At 59.0% G+C, this 12,860-nt stretch overlaps 4 protein-coding genes across 4 annotated transcripts; 2 read left to right on the forward strand and 2 right to left on the reverse strand.

The window, feature by feature from the left end:
• The first annotated feature begins 289 nt into the window (after positions 1 to 289).
• F5144DRAFT_112867 (uncharacterized protein) lies at positions 290 to 6,347 on the forward strand. Its single transcript, XM_066782144.1, has 5 exons — positions 290 to 519; positions 690 to 1,187; positions 1,244 to 1,370; positions 1,427 to 1,738; positions 1,793 to 6,347. The coding sequence occupies exons 2-5, from the start codon at positions 755 to 757 to the stop codon at positions 6,156 to 6,158; spliced, it is 5,238 nt and encodes a 1,745-aa protein (XP_066646372.1). The 5' UTR covers positions 290 to 519; positions 690 to 754; the 3' UTR covers positions 6,159 to 6,347.
• A 1,562-nt stretch (positions 6,348 to 7,909) lies between these two features.
• F5144DRAFT_590217 (pseudouridine synthase) lies at positions 7,910 to 10,537 on the reverse strand (the record flags this gene model as incomplete). Its single annotated transcript, XM_066790140.1, has 3 exons — positions 7,910 to 8,271; positions 8,752 to 9,868; positions 10,025 to 10,537. The coding sequence occupies 3 exons, from the start codon at positions 10,535 to 10,537 to the stop codon at positions 7,910 to 7,912; spliced, it is 1,992 nt and encodes a 663-aa protein (XP_066646373.1).
• Positions 10,538 to 10,969: 432 nt separating this feature from the next.
• Positions 10,970 to 12,049, forward strand: F5144DRAFT_641143 (P-loop containing nucleoside triphosphate hydrolase protein; the record flags this gene model as incomplete). Its single annotated transcript, XM_066792759.1, has 3 exons — positions 10,970 to 11,037; positions 11,125 to 11,350; positions 11,384 to 12,049. The coding sequence occupies 3 exons, from the start codon at positions 10,970 to 10,972 to the stop codon at positions 11,690 to 11,692; spliced, it is 603 nt and encodes a 200-aa protein (XP_066646374.1). The 3' UTR covers positions 11,693 to 12,049.
• F5144DRAFT_112932 (RNA polymerase Rpb4-domain-containing protein) lies at positions 11,489 to 12,470 on the reverse strand. The gene is made up of 2 exons (XM_066782146.1): positions 12,181 to 12,470; positions 11,489 to 12,122 (listed from the first exon to the last, which is right to left on the reverse strand). Exons 1-2 carry the CDS (start codon positions 12,310 to 12,312, stop codon positions 11,775 to 11,777), a joined length of 480 nt encoding a protein of 159 aa, XP_066646375.1. The 5' UTR covers positions 12,313 to 12,470; the 3' UTR covers positions 11,489 to 11,774.
• Between the last annotated feature and the right edge of the window lie 390 nt (positions 12,471 to 12,860).

A 12,860-nucleotide genomic window follows, 5' to 3' on the forward strand; every position in this document is an offset into this window, starting at 1 on the left:
GGCCGGTAGACTTATCTTTGCCGCCCCCGTACAGTTCAGCCCGCACACTCCCCCCCCTCCCCTGCGTCTGCGGCGGCATCTGGTTCCTTTACCCCCCCGAGAAGAAACATCCCCGGTGTAACCGTGCGGCCGACCCAATACCCTTCCTAAATCTCGTCTTGAATTCGCTTCTCCTTCCCGTCTTCCCCCGCTACAACGTGCCCACAGCTAGCACCTTCACGCCCGGGCATCCCGTCACCACAGGAACCCTTTCGTCCTCGGCTGCACTGGCATCCACCAAAACACGACAGGCGTGGCGATCACTTACATTCACGCCAACTCGTCGACACATGCGGCGGGATACCTTGAAAGCTCGGCTTTCGTAGGTGCACGGAACGTGGAGGAACGTACCGACTACGGGAACTGACAGCGGGAGACACTGTCCCATGTGATGGTTGGGGTTCGGATTGTGTAGCCTCGCCGCTCGCCCTAGTTCGCCGCTCCGCCTCCGGTGCGTGCTACTTATCTACTGATCGGTCGGTATGTTCTCTTGTTTTTATGCTCGCCGCCCCCGTCCGTACCCCGACGGCTGCCCTACCGGGTGGTGATGCGAGAGACTTTCCTGTCGAATGCCCGGCGGCTAGTCTCGCGCGCTAGGCGGCGCCGGATGTTCCCCCTGCAATGCAAGCAGCCGACTAATATACAAGCAGGTGACCCTTGGTAGTCTCATCATTCACAAGACCGAGGACTTATCTAGTCCGCCCCGTTGCCCGCCATGTCCGCTGCGGGCCCTCATGGTTCCCGGAGCCGTGCTGGCTCCAGCACTGCCACCCATGAGAAAGGAAGGCTCGCCCACGTGCACGGCTACGCCATGGCGACGCCAAACGACACGATTAATGCCAGCCGCTACTTCGATCCGTGTGCCGCCACGGCGTCCATGTTCCTCTATGCTCAGGGGACTTCGGTAGTATGCTGCCACTACGACACACTAGCGATAGAGCGGCGATTCGCGCGACACGCCGAGGAGGTTCAATTACTGGCCGTCGACAACCACAGCGACATTGGAGCAGGGAGGTTGGTGGTCAGCTACGACGTGGGGCAGACGGCTATTGTGTGGGATCTGTTGACAGGAGACGAGGTCGCCCGGTTTGCGTCGTATGAGAATCTCACATGCGCCTCTTGGATGCGAAACGGGAATGTTGCGTTTGGTGAGTGTGACGTGCTACGGCTTCCTGTCGTGAGCGCTTGGCTGACGGGCACCCAGGCAACTCGCAAGGCAATGTGATATTATTTGAGCCGACAACATCAGAACACCTCTCCGCGAGGACGATTGACCAGATAGCCATCACGGCCATCTCACCTGCAGCCGACTGCAGGACCTTCGCTATTGGGTACGTTCAACCGGCTTTCCTGGATGGTTTCACCTGAGGCTGACACCAAGTTACAGCTACCAAAACGGGTCGCTCTTGATCGCGACTCTCCAGCCAAGGTTTACAATCCTTCACAACCTCACCACATCAAGGGGGCCATCCCCAATCGTGACCCTATCATGGCATGCCTCATCTTCTAGGTCAAAATCGGATATGCTGTCGGTACAGACAAACGATGGCGACCTCCGTGTGTGGAGTGTATCCAAGGCTTACAACGCCGATGACCCGGCCAAGATCGTGCGCATTCTGAAGAGGACGGAAAACTACCTCACGGGCCCCAACTGGATGGGGTGGTCCAAGAACGGCCGGATTATTCAACACTCAGAGTCGTGAGTGCTTTTGGGAGCTGGTAAAGTGATGGGTCAACCGCTAAACATGTATAGTGAAACGATATCATGGGACGTGCGGACCAAGCACGTAACCTACGATACGATCCCGACTCTCGACACCATCCGCGGCCTTGCTGTCTACGGCCCTTCGGGCACGCTTTTTACACTCGGAGCCAACAACACGGTCCAGCAATTTGACCTCAACGCGCCAGCTATGATGGTCCAGAACGTACAGCACCCTGCAAATCTGCTCCCGCCATCACCCCCTATTTCGCTGGAGGCTGAAGAGAAGAGCCAACCCGGGCATGTCTCCGAATCAGACTCACAGGTAGAAATCACATTCCGGCCGACCGACATGTCCGATCAAGAGGATGGGAGGTCGCCTTTAGCCCGGTATCTGCAAAGCGAGTCAGACACCGAACAGTATCGTCCCACCACGCCGGCCTCGAACATCTCCCGGTCAACCGTGTCGATTTCGTCGTCCACATCCCAAACCGCGGCGCGGCGGTATCCCGCTTCCACCGTGTCGCGGGGCATGACCGAGAACACCTACATCTCGGCCGGTTCGTCGCTTCGCTCCGGCTACACTCAGCCCCGTGAAAGGAAAGAAAGAGAATCTCTGTCAACGACCAGCTCGATTTCGATGGGGAGCTCGCATTTCCGCACCGCCCGCAAGCCTTCGAGGTTACGCAACGAGGTGCCGCGCAGTCCCGAGGATGCGCGGGTTGTCGATCTGTTTAAATTCACAAAGAGCCGTCTTGCAGATGTCCCGTACAAGGCACCCTTTTCCTCTGACCATAGCCGCCTGACCAACGATGACCTGCGGCGGCAGATGCTCAGCACCATTTTTGGATGGCACAAGGACATTGACGACCTGGTCCGGGACGAGATGTCCCGCCACCCGCTTGGATCGACGAACCGTATTCTGCTGGCGAAGTGGTTAGGCGATATCAACACCGACATCATGGCGATGGGGTCCGAGAACATGACTTCGTCAGACTGGATGCTTCTCGCACTGAGCGGTATTGGCGGGCAGGCATCTCAGCACAAGCTGGGCCGTGCCTATGTGCAGCGGCTACTCGAGAGCGGTGATGTTCACGCCGCTGCGACCATCATGGTTGGCATGGGCGACCACAACGATGCTGTCGAGATCTACGTTTCGCACAAGAGGTACATGGAGGCTCTCGTTCTCACGTGTCTCTTCTTCCCGGCAGCATGGGAGCGGCAGGAACAGATTGTCAAGAAATGGGGCGAGTGGGCGGTCCAGCACGGCCAGCAACAACTGGCTATCCGATGCTTTGCCTGCACCGGCCGCGAATCTACCGAGCCCTGGTCTTCCCCATCCGCCCAGCAGCTCACTTTCCCTAGCATTACGCAAACGGTTCCCGAACTGCTCAGTCCGCCGCTCTCGCCCCCGGTCATGAACCACGGGCCGCAGAGAAGTATCGCGAAGAACTCGGCGCTGAAACTCATCACTTCTTTCGACCCTCACGCCAAGAACCGGCTACTGGCAAACGTCGATGACGGCAAGACTCCGATTGCCGCTGCAGCGACGCCCATCTTGGAAACGGCACTCTCTCCCGGCGGCGCTGACCCCGCGACTGCCATCTTGCGAGGGAACCGGAGCCAGTTTAACACCCCGGCATCTGCCCGTCCAGTGCATGGATTTGGCCGGCAGCGCTTGCCTTCGATCGGCGAAGCCCCTGACTCGGCCCAGCGCGATCTGTTGACTGCCATTACGCGGCCGGAGGGAGACCCTTATGCGAACGCGTTCCAGTCGATGGAAGTCCACGACACTGCGGTGAGGAAGCTCGAACTCACGAGGCCGAACACTGCTAGCCCGAGATTGATGAAGGAGAATGTCAAGGGGCACCCGCCTCCGTCCCCGTCCCCCGCGGCCGTTGCTGCCTTGATGGAAGGCGGAAGATACAGGAGGAATGGCTCCCGCAGCCGCATCCCTGAAGGCCTTGATCTATCCCTCCCCTCGTTCAAAGACTCTCTGCCGGAAGATCTTACCTCACCCGAACCATCGGCGAATTCCTCTGTCCGATACCACTGGCCATCCAGGCGAAGAGGCCCTGGATCCGTGGCCAGTTCTGTGAGCGTGGCCTCGGCGACATCAAGCGTTGCAAGGAGCCAGCGTGGGTACCACCCCAGCCAGAGCAAGGGCCTGGACAACTACGTTCACAGTCTAGACGCGGCGCCGACCAAGAAGCAAATCCGAGAGAGCAGCCGCGATGGCCGCAATGAGCGTGCCACCAGCCGGTCACGCAAGGACAACCGTGGAAAGTCTCAAGATCGCGGGCGGGCTTCGTCGCGGAGCTACACTCCCAAGGGCGGAAAACGCTCGCCGAAATCCCCAGTGCCCATGTCGCCCGAGGACCTGATCAACTTGGCGACACCCAAGGAGGACTTCGACCAGATGAGCCACAACGGCGGCAAAGGAAGGCTGATTGATATTTCTACCGATGAAATGGAACTGCCGAGCCAGCCGAGCACGGTCAGGAAGGTGGGATACGCCAACCGAGATGGCTCCCGGGTCAGGGGCTCAAGCCGCACCGCCAGCCGGAACGGCCGCAGCTCGAGCCGCGCGCGCAGCCCGGATAAGCGTCACGTTCCGCCCGCGCTGGACCTCCGTGGTCGCTCCGTATCGCGCGGCCCGCCGTCGAACAGGTCGCCATCCTCGCCGCAGCCCATGTCGGCAAACCTGCAGCAGCATTACTATGGGTCGGATGACGAAGAGGATTACAGGCAGGCGGTCGAGGCTCAGGAGAAGTTCCGCCTGAGGAACAACCGGAGCGCGAGCAGAGCCAGGGGAGAAGTGCCTGCCTCGCCAATGTCGGTCCGATCGACCGCATGGTCTACCCGGGAAGCACCCAGGGAGAAGCCGGATCTTCGGCGGAACACATCACACGCCGGGACGGAGACCTCTTCGCGCCGCAAGATTGCTGCTCCGTTGCAGACCCCGGCACCGATGCAGCTTGTTGCGGACAACTCGGGTGATCTGAGGGTCATTAAGGATGAGAGACAGCTGAAGAAGGAGGCAGCTGCCCGTGAACTCGAGGCGCGCCGTAAGTCCCTCGCAACGAGGCCCTCGGCGCCGCCGATCCTGCATCCCGACGAGATCACACCCGCGCCACTCACCAGTGCGCTGCCCTCGCTCATGGAACTTCCGAGCACGACATATGTGCCGCCGAAGAAGGAGGACCTTCCATTCCGCAGCGCAAGCGTGGATCCCAGCGCCGGGAGGAGTATGTATGCAACCCGCAACAGGCCGGCCATTGGGCTTCCGGCAACGCCCAGGGCGATGCGGCTGGTGATGGATTCCGAGTCGAGTTCCAGGAACGCTCCCGTTCCCCCGATCCCGTCTACTTTCGCGCAGGCCTCGCCCGCCATGCCGCCGCAGCGTGAGTCGCCAGGCAGACGTTCCCCGGAACGTGTGGAGGAGGAGCGAAAGGTCGACGACATCCCGCTGCTGCTCTCGTCGTCCGTGTACACGCCGCCTCCGCCAGCCCAGTCTAGGATGGCAGCCCAGATCGGCAGATCCATGTCTGCTCCTCCCCGGGACCTGGTTCAACCAGAGACCCAATCGAGACGGCCCTCCGTCGTCAACTCGACGTCGATGGGCCGGAGGCCGTCCCACGATGCCAATGCTTTCCCTACCCGGCGGCCATCCCACGACGCTAACGCTTTCCCTACTCGGAGGCCGTCGTATGATGCGAACGCGAACATCCCGCCGCCACCTCCACCGCCGGTCCCGCCCATGCTCAAGGAGCTGCAGCACCTCGCCCAGCCGCCCCCGCCCCCGCCAGCCCCCCTCCCCCACGTCGGCGGCCCCCAACCGGTCGTTTACGGCGGCAGCTCGGGCATGATCGAGATCGTCATGGACGACGACCAACCCCAACCGCCGCAGCAGCTTCAACAACAGCTCCAACAACAACTCTACCCGCAACAATACCAACCCCAGCAGCAACACCAGCAGCAGCACCAACACCAACAACCCCCTCCCCCACCACCCATCCCCTCCGCCATCCCCGTCAGCGAGGCCACCGTCCCCATCATCTCCACCCCCAACCCGCGCAACGGGCACAACCGCGGCCGCAGCAGCGTCGACAGCATCGCGGGGCGCATCTCGCGCGCGACCGAGCGCATGCGCTCCGCCAGCCGCAGCCGCGGCCCCGGCGCGTCGTCCATCAAGTCGCCCGAGATGATGGCCGGGGGCGCGCCCTACGAGAGCGTGCCGCCGCCGCCGCCACCCGCCCCGTCCTCGCACCAGTCGTCGTCGCACCCGCCTGTTAGTATGGGTATGAACTATCGCGTGCAGAATCAGGTGGTTTATCAGCAGGTGCAGGCGCAGGTGGCGCAGCAGGAGGGGAGGAGTGAGTATCGTACGGGGTTGCATCAGAGTGAGATGATTTAAGGTGGTGGTGTTGTTGTGTGAGGTCTGGGGAAGGTTTTACTCGTACACGCACACACGCAGCCGCATACAACACCCACAACGCGGTATGTTTATATGGAGAACGAAAAATGAAGGAAGGGTATGAGGTACCACTGTCCTGGACGGGGGGAAATATATCTATCACGGATTGATGGCCTGGGAAAGGCCAATGGAGACGGATGCCACAGCGAGGCGAGAGAGACAGGGCATATTTCTTTCTTGCCCTCCCCCTCCCTCGCGCCATGTGGTGGTGGTAGTTATTCGGTTTGCATGTTGCATTTTGCATTTGACTTTTCAGTATTTATACGTTTTTCTCATTTTTGCTTTTCATCATTTTGGGATACCTTTTATCTCCCTTCTCATGACTTATGACAACTCGGTTGGGCTGGTTGGGAGGTGGATGAGTGGTTGGATGGGGGATGGCAGGATGTAGGACGGGGGGGTTTATGGAATACCAGATTGGATTGGATATGGTTGGAGGTGTGACTGACGGATGATACCTCGGCCATGGGCGGGAGGGGGGAGGAGGGGATGGGAAAAGGCAACAAAAGCTGGCGGGTGGGTGAAACAGGTTCAACTGGGTTGAATGGGTGTGGGATAACTACATTGTTGCCTCGCGGCACTGTGTTGGATGGTGTTTTCGTTTCGATGGGGGAGATTTGCATTGCTGGATTTGTAATGGGTGTCTAGTAGTAGCAGTTGCAGTAGCAGAAGTTGATATTGTTTATTTATCTGGTGTCTCCTTGTTTTGTGGTGCTGGTGTGTTGTGCTGTGTGTCTCTGTCATTCAGGCTGTGGGTTTATGTGGGCCAACATCGCGAGATTCCTCAACCCTCGACAACCCTGAGTTGAGCATCGAGAGACTGCATGTCAATGCCTACCAACTGTCTCTTTGACGTTTTTGTGTTGTCGCAATTGATGGGATCATTTTTGACGGCGACAGGCATCATCCAAGTCCCTTGTCGATAAATAAAAAAGTGCAAAAGAAATGACAAAAATTGGAGTCGACATCTCCATCTCGCCGTTCTACCCCAAGCCCCCAGCGATCGTGATCCAGCGCGCCATCTGACGGTGAAGATGCCTCTGCAGAGTGAGGCCTCCCTCAAGTGTCATCTTCATTGCTTAGGGCCACACGCAGCGATCGCAGGTTACCCGTGCGAGTGGGTGGCCACCGCGAGATTCGTGCTGGGCGCCGCTGGGGGGTTCTTATGGGGATGGAGTAGAAACAGCGAGAAAATCAAGTGCCTCCGAAACCAAACTGACCATTACAGTCGAGAATTGGGCGTGCGGGAAGTAATACATATACCCTGCACAGGTTTGGGGGCCAGTGCGCTGGGATACTGAAGGGTTAGGGTAATGTTTATCGATAGCGGACTTGATGCTGGCTGCTTCCACTTCCCCTTCGGCGCGTTCACGGTTCCCTCTCTTCACATGCGAATCCCGGCTTTTCAATTAGCAATTGCGGAATACTCGACGAGAGAAATGGATTGATTCTTTCCTACCGAACCATGAGTCGACCAAACAAACCCACGGCCAAGCGACAGAGGTGACACAGGCCAGCACGCGCAACAGCATCACCGCCCAAACTACGAACCAAATCAACACTTCGCACCTCCTCCATACCACAACCACCACCCCAACCCAACCAGCGCCATGCTCACCACAGCCCCCCACCTCTACATCCGCCGCCCCTCCCCAACAACCGCCGAATTCACCGTCACCACCTGCCCACCCCTAACCATCCCGCTGCGCCTCCTCCTCCTCAGCATCCACCTCCTCCGCCTCCTCGTCGTCCTCGCCGCCCTCCTCACCCTCTACACCCGCTTCGACCACCTCCCCACCATAACCAACTGCCACTCCGAACAACCGCTCTTCACCCTCCTCTCGGCCGGCAAAATCGCCCTCTTCCTCCGCACCGCGCTCTCCACCGCGCAGCTCTCGCAAGCCGGCACCCTGCTCACCACCCTCACCGCACCCCTCCCCGACTGGGCCGTCGCGGTGGCGGCAGCAGGCGCGATATATGCCGCGGTGCACACGCGGCTGCATACGACCGAGTCGGTGCTGGTGCTGCGCGGGCTGGGGATCCAGACGTGCACCTCTGGGTCGGGGTCGGGGTCGGGTTCGGGTTCGGGGGGCGGGGGAGGAGGAGGGGGGAAGTTGGGATGGGGGCGGCAGACGAGGTTTATCCCGACGGAGAAGATACGCGATGTGTTGATTAATGAGGCGTTTCGGGGGTTTGAGGTCAGGTATTATTTGGTGGTGGTGGTGGAGGGGGAGGAGGATGTGGTGGTGCTGTTTCCGGGGCTGTTGCCGAGGAGGAGGATTGTGGAGGCGGTTTGGAGGGGGATTAGGGCGTGTTTGGTGGAGGGGGAGGAGGTTGGAGGGAAGGGGGAGGGTGGGGGGAAGGGGTGATGGCTGTTTTTTTTCTATGCTTTGTTTATTTTCAAGTTCAAGCGTGAATTGGGATTGGAATGGATTGGAATGGTTGGAGAGGCAGTTTTTGGTGGTTTATTCATCTACACTGCTGTCTACCGCGCTGTTACCCCCAGCCTCCTTGTTCGCCTTAATGACGCTACGCCAGTTCTTGGTCTTGGACAGTTCCTCCGCGCTGGCGAACCCCTTTCTCTGCGCCCACTTGTCGTTGACCTCCTCCGGCGACGCCAGCAGGCGCTTCTTGAGCACGGGGACGTACGTCCCTGACGCCCTGGCTGAGTCACCGCCCTCGTACACCCGCTGGCTGCTGCTCGGTTTCTCCGGCGGGCCCGACTCGGCCAGCCTCCGGCTGAGGTCGGGCTTCCGCGCCACCGCATCCAGCAGTCGGTTCGCCAGCAGCTCGTCCATCCTGCGCTCGCGCCAGTACTCCCACAGGCTGTCTACCAGCCCGCCCGGTCCGTGCAGGTACGATGGTTTGTCCTCGCCCAGCCAGATCCAGTCCATGGCGTCCTTCATGCTGGTGTTGCCCTCCGCGTCGGGATCGTGCACATCGAGCGCCGCCTGCTCGGAATCGTCGACCTTGGGGAAGATGCAGTCCCACAGCACCAGCGGCACTTCCTCGGCCATGGCGTAATTCGGCTTGCGAGGATTCTTCTCGACGTCCAGTAGCTCGGTTACTATTGACGGCTTTTCGAGCCCCTGCCCAACCAGGAATAATATAGCGACCATGTGCCGGATCTGGTGCCACAGGAAGGCAGAACCGCGGACGTGGAAGTAATATACCTTAGGGTACGTGGTCCCGTCGACCAAACCCTCCGGCTTGAAACCCTGCTGAGCCAGGTACGGCAGCGCCGAGCCCGTGTCTTCCACCTCGACAACATCCGCCTCAAACATCCTCCGCTTAAAATTCGAGATCTGCTTGACTCCGTCGACCTTGCAGAAGTTCCGGAAGTCGTGAACACCCTCGAACAACTTGGCTGCTTTCCGCATAGCGTCAATATCAAGCCACCCCTCGCTCCCCTTCTTCCTTTCCGGGTCCACCGAGGCCGGCAGCGGCGGGAAGGCAGGCTGGGTAAAGAAATACCGGTACTGCCGCTCCCGGCACGAAAACCGCGCCGAGAAATCCTCCGGCAGCGTCGGCGCCCACGCGAGCACCCTGATATCCGGCGGCAGCAGCCTGTTCAAGATCCGCGGATAATTAATCTCATCCGCCACCGGATCCCACACAGGCTTGCCATCACCCTCCCCCTCCCCTTCCCCCTCTCCCTCTCCATCCTCCACCCCCGCCTCCCCCATAACCACATCCCCCCTTTGCCCCTCCCCCTCCCCCTCCCCCACCACCGCCTCCGCCTCCACCCTCACCACCGGCCGATTACTCCTCACCCTCACCCCGACCACCTGCCCAAAGGCACTAACCCCCCTATCCGTACGCCCGCACTTGGAATACTCCCAGGGGGCAAAGTCGACACGGGCCGGGTCGTCGGGCCAGATCAGACAGCTCTTGGCCAGGGCGCGCCACAGCTCCTCCTCGACTGTGGAGACCGACACGCCCGCCTGGTACTCGAAGCCGCCGTAGCGCTTGCCGAGGTAGGCGAGCTTGAGGGCGATCAGGCGCGTGGAGTAGCGGGTGGGGTCGAGTTTGGAGGGTTTTTTGGGCTTTTTGGGGGGGTTGGTGGTGTCGTTGGGTGCTGGGGGGGTGGTTTTGGGTTTGGGTTTGGGTTTGGTTTGGGCTTGGGAGGGTGGTTGCTGTGTTGCTGGTGGTGGTGGTGGGGTGGAGGTTGATGGTGCTGTTGTCGTTGTCGTTGTTGTGGATGATGGTGGGTTGGGGTCGGGGTCGGGCTTTGCTTGGGCTTGGAGTTGCTGTTCTAGCTCCTTGATGCGCTCGAGGAGGCGATCCTTGGACCAGTCCTGGTAGTTGAGGTCGGCCATTTTGGGTGAAGGTGAAGATGAGGATGAGTATTGGCTCAGGGCCTGGCGGCCAAGTGAATATGAAAATGAGTGAGCTGCACCGTTAAAAGATGGCAACAGCAACGCGACCACTAAACGGCCTTGCGCGTGGATGAGAGCCTTCCGAGCGCGGTACGTAGCGTTCATAGGGCTGTCAAAGCCGATCCCCTTTTCACCCTCAACCCACTAGAAATTGTCACAGGTCTGATGCGCCCCTTCAGTTGGCCGGCAGGTGAAAGCGACTGGAATTCCAGCGATTGCTGCCCCCCGCAAAGCTGGACAAATTTTGGCGGGTCTTGGTCTTGGCATCGCGATAAGCCCGCCGTGGGATGTTGATAAGGACCATGCGTTCAGAGTGTATGTAAATGTCAAGGAACCCAAGTTCAAACACTCACCCTGTTCACCAATGGCATGATGGAAGAACACACAATTACAGTCCTGCTACTAGGCGATGAGGGATGCGGGAAATCGACTTTTCTCTCGTCAGTATTCTGAACATGGCTTCCAAGATAGACACCCAACATGTTCGTAAATACAGTTGTAGCTAACCCATGATCCACGGAACGCAGACGAATAAGCCAGGGGCGCCAGAACCTCCAGGGCAAGACTCCCATCACCCTCCTCAGAGATATCGACCAGCCCTTCATTTTCGAGATCCGTTCCCGCAAAGGCCAATATCGCTTTGAGTTTTACGATACCAGCAGCCCCGAAAACTGGAGGCTTCTCCGACCGGACCTGGTCATCATCTGTTATGACATAACCCAACGCCTCAGCCTCATCAACCTCCAGCGGGTGGTATGATCCCCATCCGCCACCCCCCCCTCTCAGCCCGCATTTTCTGACGCTGTCTCCCAGTGGATAAAAGAAGTGCGGTCGGTATTCCCAACAAGCGACGTCCTCCCGGTGCTAGTGCTAGGCCTCAAGCGAGACCTGCGGTCCGAGGATGACCCGAACGGCATCATCTACCCGCAGGAGGGATACCAGGCAGCCCAGGCAATGCGCGTCGACAAATACATCGAGTGCTCGGCAGTGACCGGGGAATTGATGACCGAGGCCTTTGACGACATTTGCAGCACCGCCCTCCAGACCACAACCCCAAACGGAGGGCAGAGCGAAGGGGGCTGCATAATTATGTAAGCGGATGTCACAGCAGGGGTTGCTGACTGGGCCGGGGCGGGGAGGCAAAATGATGATGCATGTGCCTCATTCAGTCGCCCGCTCAGTAGCCGTTCTCGACGGTTGGCACGGCATCGGCATCCATCTCATCCGCCCTTTCACCGCCTTCGTTCGACTCGTCGCTTCCCAGTACCTCTGCGATGATGTCGACAATTTTGTTCTGATTGTCGTCATCAAACCGCTCTTCCATGTCCTCGATTGCTGTGCTTAAAAGCGCGGTAGATGATGGGCGAATGTTGAGGATGGAAAGGAGCTCGCCCTTGGTCAGTTCGCTTGGCAGGTTGGCCTCGCGGAGCTTTTCAAACAGGAGGGAGAAGGCTGCCGGGCTGTATGTTTGGGTTTCTTCTTGTTTTTCCAACGGGCTAGGCTTTCCGCTGAGATATTTGGTGACCTGTCCTTGTTAGTTGACTCGGTGTCTGGGAGAATGATGATTGTTTGTGAAAGCCAACCTCGTTCATCACCTGATGTGCGTTGGCAGGCACTCGCCGGTTTTGCGCCTTATTCCGCTTGCGCTGGTCGGCCAGGTGCTGGTAAACCTCATAGTTGGACAGAAGCGCGTTTTGTGACTCGAGAATTTTCATCTTGCTTTTGTCGCTGCCTCACTTCCGAGAAGGGTTTGACGGGGGTGTTGAGATGCAAGGTGCGGGATCTGGCAAGGTTCTGGCAAGGTTCTGGGCTACCCGACGTGCCGACACAACTACAAAAGTTGCACAGTGGCTTAGGTAAGTAGACAGACAAATTATTGCACAGCTTTCGTGGTTGCCACAGTCCTCGTACTCCACCACATGTAGCTAGTTATATCACTGTGATTGATTGCGTGGTACGAGCTGTTGTTGCGATGCACTCTGGAACCAACCCAAAAGCTCAAAAGCTCGGTGTGTCAGAAGAAAACGCGGCTCAGGCTTTAGCGATGCCCCAAGCCGACCGTTGGAGCTCCGAGACATGGAGCTGACCCAGTGCATCTGCAGGGCACGTCCCAATTGAGCAATCCAAGCCAATCATCCCATGCAGGAATGGCCCTCCGAAAAATTCTCGCATCATCATTGCCTGGATCTGGGGTACGTACCGATTTGGGGTGCGTCCTGGGCCGGCCGACGTCAAGAACCATGAGGCGAGAAACTGGACCACA

The sequence above is a fragment of the Chaetomium tenue genome (genome assembly GCF_020726465.1).
Source record: "Chaetomium tenue strain MPI-SDFR-AT-0079 chromosome Unknown F5144scaffold_2, whole genome shotgun sequence".
Taxonomy (NCBI): Eukaryota; Fungi; Ascomycota; class Sordariomycetes; order Sordariales; family Chaetomiaceae; genus Chaetomium; species Chaetomium tenue.